At 36.2% G+C, this 16,925-nt stretch overlaps 1 protein-coding gene across 4 annotated transcripts in view; it reads right to left on the reverse strand.

Annotated features, from left to right (window-relative positions):
* DIAPH2 (diaphanous related formin 2) overlaps positions 1–16,925 on the reverse strand; it is a 760,781-nt gene that overhangs the window by 682,218 nt on the left and 61,638 nt on the right. For all 4 annotated transcript variants that reach the window (XM_056124107.1, XM_056124108.1, XM_056124106.1 and 1 more), the window contains exon 2: positions 2,248–2,280. In XM_056124107.1, the coding sequence (XP_055980082.1) occupies positions 2,248–2,280 (33 nt within the window). The remainder of the gene's footprint in view (positions 1–2,247; positions 2,281–16,925) is intronic.

The following is a 16,925-nucleotide window of genomic DNA, read 5'->3' on the forward strand; positions in this document are numbered from 1 at the left end:
TTTAGTTATTTTTGTTCCTATTCCATTACTTCTCAATAATGCTCTTAAAGTGGGACCAATAAGGAAGAAAAATAAAAATATCACTTTTTCATTTACTGAAAATATAGCACGGATATGTAATTCATACAAGTACTATTGTGAAGAATATTCTATTTTTATGAACATTCACTCTGACACACTGATTCTATGTACAGGCTCTAACAGATTGCTATTTCACATAGTGACTTAACGATTCCAATTGTATGTAAACAGTTTCTATTTTACACGACAAAACAGTATAAACATATATACACATATGTATATACATATATAATTAGTAATGACTATAAAACTGAATGCAACTCAGTTTTATTCTGGTTTCTGTTAGAAAGCACATGCATACACATCGGTTCACATTAAACATGCAGACATGTTAGAGAGGAGGGCAGTGGTTGTTAACTGTGATGAGACTAAATTCTTACAAAATAACAATAGAAAAAAATCACAAAATTATTAACACAGTTTATATAAAACCGTATTACCCCCCATTAGAAGGATATACTTTTAACTGTGATTCCAAAAGGTTTTATCAAACGGTGTACTTTGAAAGAAACAGAAGTAAGTTTGAACAGCTTATTCAGGATTACAACATTTTATTATTTCATTGCATTAAGAGATTACATTGATCATAATTTTTGGGGTCCTCTCAATTCAGTACTCAGGGGACACTGAGGTCACTTACAGTGATACTCAACCAACCAGGTCAAACGTTTCAATACTAGGACTCAAGAATTTGGTGTAGCTTGGAAACTGTAATTCTGGGGGCCATAAGGGTCCTCCAGGGAAACACCCAGAGGCCTTTACTTGGTAGTCCTCTGTGTGCCTTGTGATGTTAGGGATGAAAACTGGCCCCACATATGCAAAGCATGCACCACTGATATCTGTTCTATTATCTCTTCATCCCAAATTATATTTTAGAGATAAGAAGAAACTAGAAAAATCATCTAGACCAACTTTGATTCCACGGGGGGAGGATGACTCAATTTATGGTAACATAAATTTCATTTCTTTAAATAATTTTGAACTATATTTTCAAATTTTTATTTTATCTGAGGAAAATCAAGTTGGCTTAGATATGTAGTATACTGGAAAAAACTCATAAGGAAAAAACTGAAGTAATCCCAAATAAGCTGAGTATATATCCAACATTCAAATTTTACTAAAAGATAGAGTGGACATAAAAGCATACATTATTAAATCACCCATTAAATCAATATCTTACTATTCCTTTCCTTCATATTAATATTTATTTTTGACAGTGCCAACATCTATTTTTATTGAACAACAAAATTTACCTATATATTTTTCTTCCACTTTGGTCTTAATCTTTAAGAATTCTTAATCTTTAAGAATTAAGTTAAGCAATATATTTTCACATTCTTAAATTACTATTACTAATAATTAGTAGTAATTAGTTATCTAATATAGGAACAACAGGAAAGGAAATATCACAAAGAAAAAAGTGGCACTGCTTAAAAAACCATTTTTTAAAGTTTAGCTATAAAAAAAGCACACTAAATTTTGCTATGACTTTTAATAAGTGAAAGACTCAAACTCAAATATAGTTGAAGATTTTAAATCTAATAGCACATACTACAAAAATTATGAACTGACCATATATGTTTTCTTCTCTTTTTTTGTGGGGTGGGGAACATTTGTTGGGCCACATCTGGCAGAACTCAGGGCTTACCCTGGCTCCATGCTCAGTGATCATCCCCTAATGGTAGTCAGGGGCCATATTGAATGCCAAATACAAGGAAGGGTCAGTCACATGTGAGTGCCATGACCCCTACACTCTCTGGCCCAACTTCTCTATTTTAAATAACGTTCAATATTGATATTAATATTTGACATTTATGACCAATTTACTAGTCTACAAAAGATAAACATTTGTGGTTTCCAGACTTGAATTTAACAAAGAATAAAATTTAAAGTAAATCAGAATCTGAATTAAAACCACAGTTTATTTAAAGTATGTAATCCAGTTATACAAAATATATCATGGGTGATGACAAAATTTTGTGACAACTCATACAATTTTTTGTCATAATTTGTTTTGAAGCTCACCCTATTTATAACTGTACTACTATACTATACTTTGTAACTCCATTTTCTATCTTACATATATTGATGCTTTCATGTCCACTTACTTTGACAACTGGCAACATGCACAAGTAATAAAATAACATGCTACTAAGACCACCTTACCACATCGTCTGCCAATGTTTTAATTTGAATGTTCTATTAAAATCAAAAGAAAAAAAGAATACCTGTCAGATAAAAGAAATTCATGGACACAACAATAAAATTCCCATTCTTTATCAACTACAGTAAAAATACTTTAAAAGTTTAAAAATTTAAGAAAGTAAATTCTTTAGAAAGGAAAAAGCTCTTATGGGTAAAAATGAGTATTTGGTGAGCATTATTTATCTGTTTTAAAGATCATTTGCACCCAGCAATTCCACTTTGGGGCCTCTACCCCCAGGATTAAAAAGGACTCTCTCAAAAGGACATATGCACACCAGTATTCACTGCTGCTCTCAGTACAATAACTAAGATATTGAATCAACTAGAAGTTGAATGACAGATGAATGGATTATGTAGATATGATATATATATAATGATATATATACACGTTGGATTATTGTACACCTGCAAGGAATGAAGAAGTCATGCAATTTGCTGCAACCTGGTTGGAACTGGAAAATATCATGTTGAGTGAATTAAGCCAGTAGAAGAAATACAAACACAGGATGATCTCATTGATCAGTACTCTATTCACAAAATACTGGATGAGGAAACACATTGTAGTAAAAGGGAATTCCTGTATCACCCTTGAACCCAGTGGTTAGGGAGGAGAAGGTGGGGGAAGGAAATCAAGGGCAGAAGAAGAGAAGAAATGGGTGAACAGGCATCAGGGCTTCAGTTATACTGGTGATATGGGAGAGTGGTATAGCCATAAACCCAAAACACAGACTTTAACAACACTGAAAACATAATATCTAAGCTGCGACCACAGGAATATTGTAAATGTGCCTGTCACGCTGACAAGTGAGGATGGGGCGGGGGCAAGAGGCAGGGAAGGAATATGGGAACACTAGGAGAGGGAAGTTGACGCTGGTGGTAGGATTGGTGTTAAATATTACACGCCTAAAACTCAACAATCAATTTTGCAAATCATACTTCTTTAATAAAAGAAGAAAAAGTAAAGGTTATATGCAAATCAGATTTGGATTACACATCACAACCTGAGAAAACTCAAACCTGAGAAAAAATACAGCAGTCATAAACCCTGAAAATTTTTTCAAAGTTTTAGAATAATGTTCTTACTGTAATAATTATTTTAATGAAAGAGGGAACATGTCATTTAATAACAATGAAATATATTGAAATAGTACAGGATCAATAGTATAGTGGGTAGGGCATTTGCCTTGCATGCGGCCAACCTTGGACAATCCCCGGCATCTCATTTGATTCCCTGAGCCATATGAGTAATTCTGAAGCACAGAGCCAGTAGTAACCCCTGACCATGCCAGATTTGGCCCAAAAGTCAAAAGCCAGAAAAAAATGAAAGAAAAAAACACCCTTAGTGCTAAATCTGATAACTGATAAATAATATTAAAAAATTTGATAAAATTCTTAATTAAGGAGACCATTATAAATATGATACAACTGATCATACTGATATTGTTAGCATATGTTCATTTCTCCACAAGTCCAATATTTATTTCTTTGCATGTTGTAGGATAACGTTGGTTTGCCCTTCCTCCCTGGCCGCTGGGAGCTTGTGTTTGTTGACTGCCCCTCAACCTGTCTATTACCTTTGTCTCCTGATCAGACTATGACTTGTAAATAATATCTTTATCTTCTCCTTTATGTCCTTTGCATGGTTAGCTATTTCAGAGCCAATGCTTTTTGTAATGATATAGGAAGACAGTTAAAAAGACAATCCTATGGCTTGGGAGTTGATTGACTCCAGATAATATTACCTCCTGGACACCTACTCTCTCAACTTAAGCCTCAGTTGCCCTTTATTTCCTAGATCCCCAAAAGCAGGATCCCAATGAGGGACTGGATGGACCCAGGGCAAGCAGTGAGCTATGAGCTACCCTGGCATCGAAATGGGCCTGGCCAAAGAGCCATAATGCTTAAGTATAAGTTAAGAGCTTGGTCTTGGACCAATTCTGTCATGTCCCAAAAAGTAATAACTAGATTTGGACACTGGGGTTAAGAATGATTGATCTGGCCTGAGCACGGTAGTCTGAGTCTGTGGTGAGATGTCCCCAGGAGAGTTACCCTACAAGCCTAAAAGTGTCTATTACTGTGTCCATACACAATGGTAAATATTAGGAAGTAGAATTAAAGATGTTAATTAAGTTGCTGGTCTAAGGAGAGGAGAAACACACCTTAAAGGGGTCATTTTGCCCTAGTGGGTTGCAGGTGGTCGGGAAGAGTGGAAAAAACAAGTTGATCACGCTTCCTATGGGGAGGGATGGTTGGGGAGGCATGGTGAGAGAAGAAAAAGAGCTGCTAGGAGGAGAAGGAAGATTGCTTCAGGGATAGAGAGAGGAAGGAGAGACAGCCAAATGATTACAGAGAGACAGAGACAGAAGAGGCCAGGAGACTGCAAGAGACACCATGTTAGAGAGAAGGCTGAGATATGATAGTTAGAGTGGCTGGGGAGATTGCAGAGGAGTCACGATTGGAGAGAGTTGTAGAGCGAGTTAGAAAAAGGGTTGGAGAGAGCTGGGAGAGATGAGAGACTGAATAAACGGCAACTAATCAGCAACCAGTTTGGCCCACATTCTTCCTCGTCCAACCAAGGCAATAGCCATCCCGGGTGGAGAAGCAGCTCAACAGCACCAAACAGAGGCGGCAAGAGAGAGATGCCTGGAAAGCCCTCGAACATCCTTTCACGAATATCCTTTCACGTGTAATACCTCCTCGCTCGCCTAGGGAAAAGGAGAGTGCGCAGCTCTGGCCCAGGCGGGCCAGGGGGCGAAAAAGAAATTTTATAGCATGTAGTTTTCTAATTCAGAAAATCACTGGAAATAGTGTTAACAGATTGTTTAACAATTACTATAAGACATATATGGGTTCCACTGCTTGAATTACTAAAGTAAATCAATATTAAAGTAATACCTAACAATTCAATAATATTGCATGATTCAATAGATGCTTAAAAAACTAAGAATGATATTCAATCACCAAGATGGGTAATTATTATACGCTGAAGCTCCAATTAAGACATAATTAAGAAAGAACCTGGTATTTTGAACTGCCTGTTAGGAATTGTAATTAACCCTTCTACCACATGCTGCACATGAACTTGGTGATTCATGCATACACTCCTTCTTAGTTCATATTTCGTAAGATAAATATAAACTTCTTACTGAACTGGATAATTTCATTATGAATTGGTTTCCAGTACTTAGGAAATTGTCTTCAAAAGTATCACCGAATGCTAGTAAGGACCACCCTCCCTGGGTCAACTGGAGCTAATAAACTATATTTAGTTTATTTCCTAATTTTTATGCAGTTTCCTCAGGAATATGCCCTTCTGTCTCTTGCAACCATTCATGCATCTCTTGCTTTGCTTTGCTTTTCTTCCTTTGGTGTTATAAACAAAAGAAAGGAAACATCTTTTTCTCTAAACAAAAAATAAGGGGAGATATGATTCTATTTATTCAAATTGTCTAAGATATGCATATACCTGAAATGGTTTAAATCTACATAGCAATAAAATATAGGTTAACAGTGTAATAATGGGGAACAAAAGCAAGAAACATGTATTGTTAGCAATATTTTCTCCTTATCCAAGAGGAAAAGACTTAATCCACTTTCTCCTTCTTTACTCTCTCTTTTCAAATTCAGTATGTTGGGTCTATATTAAACCACACAGAATGTATTGGAAACTATTAAAATTGGGTAATAGAATTTGATAGGATCTTGTCAAAAACACTAATTTTACAAATGATTAAACTGAACTATAAAAAGACTAAATAACCTGAATAAGGACCACAATATATGGTTATTACTAGGTATTAACTCCTAGTAAACATATGGTCATTTCAGTTAGCATTATTAAGCTCTAAGATTTTAGGGTCAAGAGGCTGAACTGAAATAATTCAATGTAATATAAAATTTCACAGATACCAGCTTTAGGCAACTGCCTTCTGCTCTCAATACCTAGAGATACTTTTTCAAATGGTGTGTCACACAACTTTATGTGACACATTAGCTAAATGTAGAGATTATGGAAATTTGGCAAGAGAAAAAAGCTCTGAATAAGTTATGACCAAAAATTCTTTCTAAATCTACTACAAAATGAATCTGAGATGTTTCCAGCAGTGTTTGTCTGGGTTGCATTTTTTGGACAAAAGAGGGGCATGAGTGGAAACCATTTAAGCATTGATCCAAGGAAGTATTCCCATGACATCCAAAGATTAATATAATCTACTGAGTTCAATCTGACCAAGTTACTTTGTATTAAAGTGGCTAGTCATTCTCCATACTCAATATGTATATATATATAGGCTGCTTCTGTATTTTTTAATTCTCTAGTTTTACCTTCCTAAATACATCTTAGTTCTGCCTGAATTCTAAAGTTCAGATCTCAGATTTCTAGTTGTTTGACTGGAGGGCAATTGGTTAATAATAATCAATAATAAAATAATAGAAATGTTAGTGTAACACGGACCAAATGTCCCAGAGGTTCAGGGAAGTTTTTATTATGTTAATAATTCCTTCATTATTCTATTTATCCAAGTCAAAGACTCTGATGTCATCTCGGTCTTCCTCCTCCATTTTATTCCCTATCACCAAGCAGTTGTTAAGTCCAATAGTAATCTTTCTGCAATTATTTATTCCATCTCAAATCATCTAAGCTAAGATGAAAATTAATGGCAACAGCTTCCCAATGATTACTTCTGCCTCATTCTCTTCTTGTTGCCAAAGTTATTTTCTAAAAGCAAAGCTATGGTTCAAGTCACACATCACTTCTTACTTTTGTAATATATTCCTGATCTTTCTCCTTGCTTCTACCTGTACTCAACAAATTTTAAACACACCAATGTTATACTGCTAAAGATGAATTAATATCATGCCATTCTGCACAAAACTTCATAAAGGCTTTCAAGTTCACTTCAAATGAAAGTCAAAGTTCTTACAATAATCTACCAGGTCCTAGCAATTTGGATATCAGCACATTCCACATAGTGCTGATCATCGTATCAATTTCAATATCAGCACACTTCACATAGCTCTGACCAACCCCTATTTCTCTCCCTTCCATTGACTCAACTTTAGTCACACTGTCCATTTTACTGCTCCTGAATAAGGAAATAAATCACATGCATGACTCCTGCCTTGGCCTGAAATACTATTTCCTACTATCCACATGGCTTACTCCACCACACCCTACTTCCATGTTTTTAGTTTGTGGCTTACTCTGTCAATTCTGTTGAAATGGAAACACTTACTTCAAACTTTCCTGACCTGGTAACAAGATAGTTTATGATACTTATCATTATTGATGTACTTAGTCACTACTGTCTTTCTCCCAGTACATATGTAAGCTCCAAGAGAAGAGAGATATATATAAGAAATACAATCCTAATTCCTAGAGCAGTGTTTGGCACATAGAAGCTCAATAAAATGATTTATCAAGATTGGAGGCTTTTCCTTCCTAATCTGAAAATATACTATAAAGTTGTAGTAATAAAAAAAGTTTGATCCTGGCATAAGAACAGAATCTCAGAACAACTGAATAGAACTGTAAATCCAGAGATATATCTGCAGACATAAATATTTGATAAATGAGCAAAATGTATAAATCAGAGCAAGGAAACACTCTTCAAAAATGGTGCTGGGAATACTGGCCAATCGATTGCAAAAAATATTCCATCATATCCTTTTCTAGTACCATGAACAAGTCAAATCAAAATAGATTAAAGACCTTGATATCATACCAGAATCCATAAATTAAGGAAATATGACATAGAACCCTTCAAGACATTGAATCTACAGATGTCTTCAGGGTGTCAATCCCAATGGTCAAGCAAGCAGAAGCAAAAATAAACAAGTTGATGACATCAAACCAAGAAGTTTCTGTAGTGCAAAAGAAACATATGCTAGAATAAAGACACCCCACAGACTGGGAAAAAATACTTGCTCACCACTCACCTGACAAACGGCTAGCATCCAAGATATACAAGCACTGGTAGAACTTTCTGGGGAAAAAACATCAAAATGGGGAAAAGAGATATATAGAAACTTACACAAAGAAGAGACACAGATGGCCAAAAGGTCTAGGAAAAGAAATGCTCTGCATAACTCATCATCAGGGAAGCGCTAATAAGAGCAGCAAGGAGATATCACCTCACACCAGTGAGACTGGTATACATCACAAAGATCAAAAAAAGAGTGATGATGGAGATGTGGGGGTAAAAAGGAATCTTTATCTACTGTTGGTGTGAGGGTGGAGCAACAGAACAGTAGGTAAGGCATTTGCCTTGCACCAACCTGGGTTTGATTCCTCCGCTCCTCTCGGAGAGCCCGGCAAGCTATCCCGTCCACATGGTAGAGCCTGGCAAGCTCCTCATGACGTATTCAATATGCCAAACACAGTAACAAGTCTCACAATGGAGACATTACTGGTGCCCACTCAAGCAAATCAATGAACAACGGGAGGACAGTGCTACAGTGCTACTGTTGGTATGATTGTCTGGTATAGCCTTTTGGGCTAACAATAGGGACACCTCTCTAAAAACTAGCAATCAATCTCCCATATGATCTAGCAATTCCACCTAAATGCTAATTCTAATTTATACTAGGTAAATGATTCAATAAGCAAAAACCTTGATCTTCCCATCTACAGTATACAACAGAAAATGTCTATATCATCAAATTATTGCTCTGTGTTTGGTTTTGAGTCACACTCAGCAGTTCTCAGGAAACCATGCAATGCTAAAACTTCAACATGTGTGAAAATTCAACACACAAAGCATGTCCTCTAGTCCTTTGAGTTATATATTCCAGACCTAATATCATCAAAACACAATAAATTATGATTATTGTATTTTATTTAGATCATTCAAGCAATGGTCTTAGCATGGTATCTGGAATATAGTAATTGTTCACTATATAGAATCTAGTATTAGAATAAAATTTGCATATCTCTGTAAGATGCATTTGTAGGCTTTGGTTTCTTCTCAGATCTATAATAAATATCACAATGCTCCTCTGAAATTCTTAAATCTGAAAGCTCTGGAAACATAGTTTTATAATTTGTAACAAAATCTGATCTGATTCGAGTTTATATACTGCAGAATATTCCTAACTCACTACTAATCTTCAACAAGTGTGATTCAAGGGCACTGCTACAGATTCTGGTGCACATATATTACAATATAAGATACAAATACCATAATCCTTTATAAATATGAAACATGTGAGTTTGGAAAACATTTGGCTTCAAAGGCTTCAGATAAGAGACAGTCACGAGTACCATCCAATGTCATCTTTCACATCTTTAGTTTAGCATTAATTCATTTCATTCCCTGGTTAAATTACAGATACCTAGAGGAAAAAATACCTTAAACTTCCAAGGGCTATAAAGTGCCAGGCATCTGATTGACATACTTGCTTGGCTGAGATAATGGTATTAGGAGAAACAGTAAAAATATGTCTGTTACATATTGATTGCACTTGAGTAACTCATTGATCTGTAACTATCTATTGTGCAAAAAGTACTGTGTTAACTCTGTGAAACTTTTGTTTCCATGAAACCAACTTTCTCTTCAATTCTACTATTATTGACACACTAAGACACGAGACTTCTTTTTTGTGATCTTTGTTTCTGTTTTTGTTTTTGGGCGACATCTGGCTGTGCTCAGGGCTTATTCCTAGATCTTCACTCAGGGATCACTTCTGGCAGGGCTGGGGGGACCAAAGAGGGTGCTGAAAATGGAATCCAGATCAAATGCCTACATGGCAAGTGTCATACCTGCTCTCTCTGGTACTATCTCTCTGGTCCCAAAGACACATAAATTTTTAAGTCCAGTTCAAAATGGTTTAACAGAAAGCAATTAAACATTACTTTTATATTGGCAGAAAATACCACTTTTAAAATGTTATATTAGTAACAATTATTTACGTAATTCTAATTAATTAAGGTTCCTAATTGGCACCTTAAGAGAATTCCTCTAATTCTCTAGTGTGGACTTTAAGACTTAAGAATAAACAGACATTTTTTAAATGCTTCAACCTTTGTCCTGAAGATGAATAGAACTGTTACATGAAACTGAGTAGGGAATTTTCATATTACAGCCTCTCTTTATGGCAGATAAAAACTAAAGTTCAAATAAAAATAACTTAAGATCTTATTATGACAAATTTATAAAATATAACTAGTGAAATGGCATGGTATTTTGCTTCATTCAGAAAACCAGAGCTCTGTACTATGTCAATACATTTGATTTCTGGTGCATACTTCCAAGTGAAAGGGCATCCTAAGGAAATCCCAAAAGAAGGTTTCCTTGTCATAAAACTGGTAAAAATAATTTTGATCTGTAATAGCCAAGAATTCAGGTGGATTAAAATGAGATGCTATTTTAAACCATGTCAGAAGACATGGTATCATTGTTACAAACTACAAAAGTTAAAACTCTTTTAAAATGATGAAATTAACTATGTGAGATGTTAGTAACAGCAAAGCTATTTGGAAAATAAGAGTCTAATGCCTCACTTCATTTTCTCTACTAGGCTTTTGCCCTTTGAGGGCATGATTACTTTGTTTAAATCCCAGTGCCAAGCACACTGCCATCTAATCTGTTTGTAAGTGCAAATAGTAATGGAAAACTAAAGTGCCGAGATGATGATGCCTGAATAAGATCCTAAATGATGGAAAGAAAATTACTGTTTGGAGTAATTTTAAATATGGTCCAAATTTGTCCTCTCATATTATATTCAAACACTGATCAGATTCTAAAAATAATAATATTAGCTAGAGAATATTAGCTAGAGTGATAATGCAGAGGGTAAGGCACTTGCCTTACATGCAGCTGACCTGGGTAAATCCCCAGTGTCCCAGTACGATCCCCTGATCCATGCCAGGAGGGAATCCCTGAGTGCAGATCCAGGAGTAAGCCCTGAGTGCTGCTGAGTATGGAACAAAAATAAAACCAAAAACCAAATCAGATTATATATCACTTTCCTCATAAGACAAACACAACTAAGCACTATTCCGCTTCATTTTTAAATATAAACCTTGATAATAAAGTATTTGAGTGTCTAAACATAATGTTACCTGGATTGCCAAGAGATTAAATGACCTTGAATTGTCTTAATTTCCCTTCCTGGCTCTTTAAAGGTCAGAATACAAGATCTGAAAGGCTGGAATGAAGTCCCCTGAAAAGTACCTATTTCCTTCTTGAGTGCTGATTTTAATAGTCATGGGGCATAAATTTCCAGAGATTCAATCCCTGGATTGATTCCCACAAATGTGACTAAATGCTAGCGCATATACCTTGCCTTGGCTTCAAATACCAGTGCAAGAAAGGAGGGGAGGGAAGAGTAGAAGATGAGGAAAGGGAAGTGAAGGTGAGGGAGGAGGGGACACAAAGGGAAAGAGGATGAGAGGAGGGGGAGAGGTATAGGGAAAAGGGAGGTTTTGAGGGAAAAAAAGGAAGAAAAAAAAGAAAACCTTGGATTTGTGGTTTAAAGGTTGACTCTATCTTAAGGGCATTCTAAGGTGGAAAGTATATGGAGGATATAATAAAGTGTTACTGTAAAAAGCTTTCAGGATTTTTTTCTTGTGTTTGTTCATTCATTTGACCTGTAACTATACTTCAGCTTCCATAAAGGAAGAGTGAATGCTTATCTTATTTATGATTGCATTCGTAGTACCCAGTACTGAACAGATGCATAGAACATGCTCAAATATTTGTTAACTTGAACTGAGCATGGTTTTCTATGTCATAATGTCCCTGCCCTTGACAGAGAACAAAAAATAAAAAGCTGGATGAAAAACTGACCCTACATATTAATTGTTATCGTTGACTTACTAATTTTTCTCTACAAGAGAATACTCAAGTAGAATGGCCAAGTTTTGAGATGGTGGTAAGAATTTTTAATTACATTCAATTTAGCTATCCAATTTCTAAATTGTAGAAATTGTAGAGTAATTGCATAATGCTTATAAAATAGTCTATTGCTGTGTAACATTAGATATGAGTTGACTTCTTTCATCTTGTATTAAGTTATTCTGCTGATAAATTTAAAACTTAATTTTCTGGCAATGACTTTTATATCAATCAGAACTAGAGTTTATAATTAAATTTACCATTTCTATGTTTCTTAGGGGTTTGAGAATCTGTGGTAATACTTTATGACTATACTCTTATAATGCTCTTATATATAATGCTGTATTTACAATACCTAATGGGAGGTTGCAAACTGATAGTATTCAGGAGCTGCAATGCTCTGGGGTAGTCCCAAAAGTGTTTAGGGTACCATGAAGTACCAGGAATTGAACCCAGGATTCCGACATGCAAATATTGTGCTCCAGCACTGTTTTGTTATGTTTAATATCATCAATCAAAAAAGTATAACAAATTCTGATTGCTTGATTAATGCACAAGTTAAGTGCTTTGTCAAAGCTGATTTTAATGACAATTTATGGTTACTATACTGATTGGTGCACTATACTCTTGTCCTAAGTACAATTAATGTTACAACTGAAACAAAATCTTACTGGAAATATTCTAACCAAAGATTTTTAACTTAGGAGATTAAATGTTACAAAGAATGCTTTGGGTACCAGAAAGACAGTACAGGACAAAATTTACATGCCTTGCTTGCAGCTGACTCTGATTTAATTCCTGACATCACAAGGTACAACAAGCATTGCTGGGTATAGTCTAGAGGCCTCTAAGCAACATCAGGTGTGGCTGTGAGAGCCCCAAAACACTGTCAGGGTGGCTGGGGTAATACTTGACAACACAAAGCTTGGGCATTAAACCACTGGCCCAGTTTGGGGACAATCGCTGGGAAGGATGCTCAGTCCACTCTGAGCACCACTTGGGAGCAAAAGAAGACTTTTGCTCATTAATTTTCCCATTTATGATTTTATTCACTTATTATTAACTCGCTTATTTTTTTTTAATTTTATTGAATCAAATCGAATATCGAATACTCTAGGGAGCTTGCCGGGCTCTCCGAGAGGGGCGGAGGAATCGAACTCGGGTCGGCCATGTTGGCCGCTTGTAAGGCGAACGCCCTACCCGCTGTGCTATCACTCCAGCCCAAACACAGTAACAACAAAGTCTCCAATGGAGACGTTACTGGGCACGCTCGAGCAAATCGACGATCAACGGGAGGGCCTTTATTGAATCACCATGAGATAGTTACAAGCATTCATGTTTGGGTTATAATCACTCAATTATCGAACACCCATCCCTCCACCAGTGCACATTCCCCACCACCAATACCTCAGTATACACCCCCTTTCCCACTCTCCCCCTGCCTCCATGGCAGACAATATTCCCCAGACTCTCTCTCTACTTTGGGGCATTATGGTTTGCAATACAGACACTGAGAGGTTATCATCTTTGGTCCCTTATCTACTTTCTGCACATTATCTCCAATCCCAACTGGTTTCTCAAGCCATCACTTCCTTAGGAATCCCTTCGCTATTCCAGCTGCCTTCTCCCCTTTGCTCACGAAGCAGGTTTCCAGCTATGGAACAATCTTCCTATCCCATGTATCTACTATCCTTAGATGACAGCCTCATGTTATGTTGTTTTATACTCCACAAATGAGTGCAATCCTTCTATGTCTGTCCTTCTCTTCTGACTCATTTCACTTAGCATGATACTTTTCATGTCTATCCATTTATAAGCAAAGTTCATGACTCCATCTATCCTGACAGCTGCATAGCATTCCATTGTGTAGATGTACTAAAGTTTCTTTAACCAGTCATCTGTTCTAGGGCACTGGGTTGTTTCCAGATTCAGGCTATTGTAAACAGCACTGCATTGAACATATAGGTAGATATTTCATTTCTACTGTGGTCTTTTACATCCTCAGCATATATTCCCAGAGGTGGTATTGTGGGGTCATATGGAAGCTCAATTTCTAGTTTTTGAAGAACTGTCCATATTGTTTTCCAGAAAGGCTGGACTAGTGGGCATTCCCACCAACAGTTAAAGAGTGTCCCTTTTTCCCCACATTCTCGCCAGCACTGGTTGCTTTTGTTCTTTTGAATGTGTGCCAGTCTCTGTGGTGTGAGATGATATCGCATTGTTTTGATTTGCATCTCCCTGATGGCTAGCGATGTGGAGCATTCTTTAAGGGCCTTTTGGCCATTTGTATTTCTTTTTTGAGGAAACTTCTGTTCATTTTTTCTCCCCATTTTTGATGGGGTTGGAGGTTTTTTCTTGTACAGTTCTACTAGTGTCTTGTATATCCTAGATATTAATCCTTTATAATATGGGTATTGGGTAAATATTATTTCCCATTCTGTGGGCTCTGTCTGTATTTTGGTCACTGTTTCTTTTTAAGTGCAGAAGCTTCTTAGTTTGATGTAGTCCCATCTGTTTATGTTTGCTTCCACTTGCATGGTCAGTGCTATTTCCTCCTTAAATATGCTTTTAGTGTCAATGTCGTGGAGTGTTCTGCCTACATTTTCTTCTATGTACCTTATGGATTAATGTCTGATGTTGAGGTCTTTAATCCACTTTGATCTGACTTTTGTGCCTGGCATTAGACAAAGCTTATTTACTGACTTTTCTCATTCAGAGCTCTATTCATTTATTCATTTGTTTATGTCTGTAGTTAGAGGGGTTAGAAACCAGGGACTTACACAAGCAAGATAAGTACTCTCTTGCTGAACAATACACTCAATATAGTTTTTGTTTGTTTTAATATAATATAGTGCTGGTTTGTACAAAGGAGTAGTAGACAATATTTGCTGGATACAGTAAACAATGAGTGCATCTATATAAACTGCATCACTTGATATTTGAGAGGATTTTCCCCTGTTTCAGGGGCCACACCCAGCAGTTTGAAGGGCTTACTCCTGACTCTGCAGGCAGGAATCACTCCTAGTAGGGACTGGAGGACCATATAGGGTGCTGGGGATTGAACGTGGGTCAGCACATGCAAAGCAGTGCTCTACCCCGTATACAATCTCTTCAGCACCACATATTTGAGAGCTTGTCCACAGAGAATATCATTGCAAATAAAAATGCTTAAAAATAACTGATTTAATTTTGCCCAAGATATACTGTGTACAGCTATTTTAGTTCTTTTATAGTATTGTTTTTGGTATCTCTGACTGCCTTTGCAATTCTTTTAACTGATGAAAATGATTGACAAAAAATAAGCTTTTTTTCCTCTTTACTGTCATATATATGTGTGTGTATATATATATACATATATACATATATATATACATATATATAATTGTCAGCACTCCCACCACCATAGTTTCTTTTTCCATTCCTTTTTTTTGAGGGGAGGGTGGCTTTTGGGCTACACCCAGTGATACCCACAGCTTACATCTGGCTCTGGCTCTGGCTCTGCACTCACGGATCACTCCTAGAGGGGCTCAGGGTTCTGGGGACCAAACCCCCCTAAATTGGCCATAAATAAGACAAGAACCCTACCCCTATACTATCTCTCTAGCTTCTCACGACCATAGTTCTAGTGACATCAGACAACCAAAAAAATTCCTCTCCTTATTCCTCACATCCCTCTCCGCTTCCCCTGATGTCTTTTTACACTGAATCTAGGAGTTAGTATTGCTCTTTCTTCTAAACTTATTTGTTTTAGTCATCCACATTACATGTGAGTGGACCACTGAATAATTGCCTTTCACTTATGTATTTTGCTTAACATAATCACCTGAAAGTCCATTCATGTTATCCTGAAGGACATGACTGTTTTTTATGATAAGTTACATTGCATATAAATACAGTTTGTTTTTAGTGATAAAATTTCTTTTGATTTTGCTTTTACCTTTGGGTTTTTATTTAGTTCTAAAAATACATAAACACAAACTTCTGAATTCCAAAACAAACCCCTATAATATACAATTGTGCTTTAAGATCACAGCAAAAGTGAGTATTATTATTTTACAATCAATGGGTTAAAATAAAAATACAGAATTGTATTAACTTACTGTTATAATAAAAAAAGTACAAATCTTTAAAGAAAGTTCCATATAGATACTGAGATTTCTGTATACTATAGTCATCTTTTTATTAAGAATACAGAATATCTGAACGTTTCTTATGAAAAAAAGGTGAAACTAGGTTTCAATTCAATTATCATGGTCTAATACTTCAAAAGCTTTTGCCTAAAGAAAGGAGAAGCATTCTAGGTTATTCATTTGCAAGCATAATACTAAATGCAAATACACTATTTGCAGGGTGGGGACAAGGGGTAATGAATGGGGAGTCCATGTACTGATTTAATCTCTCTCAGTGTCTCTGAGTTGTATAATTTCTCTGATACCATTGTCACAGGCTGGTGAGGATAATTATTATCTTGGGTCACTTCTCTTTACCTGTTCTTCACCACTGGATTTAGACCCAAAATGGATCTTATCTTCCAGATTCGAGGTCCTTTACACTTCGGCTTTCCTTAAATCTTCAATCTGAAATACCTAATCTTTCACTGTTCATTTTGTACTCTTTGGATCCAACTGGGGTTAACGATGATATATATTGGTATAGACTGTCTGGATTAATAGATGTCCCAGTATTAATATAGATGTCCCAGCTCTCCGGACATCTATGGTTAGTTATTGCTTTCAATTTCAGAAGTTCTCAGCTATTTCTTTAAATATGGTCTCTGCTCCTTTCCCTTCTCACCTCGCTTTA

The sequence above is a fragment of the Sorex fumeus genome, unplaced genomic scaffold (genome assembly GCF_029834395.1).
Source record: "Sorex fumeus unplaced genomic scaffold, SorFum_2.1 ptg000050l, whole genome shotgun sequence".
In the NCBI taxonomy this organism is placed as follows: domain Eukaryota; kingdom Metazoa; phylum Chordata; class Mammalia; order Eulipotyphla; family Soricidae; genus Sorex; species Sorex fumeus.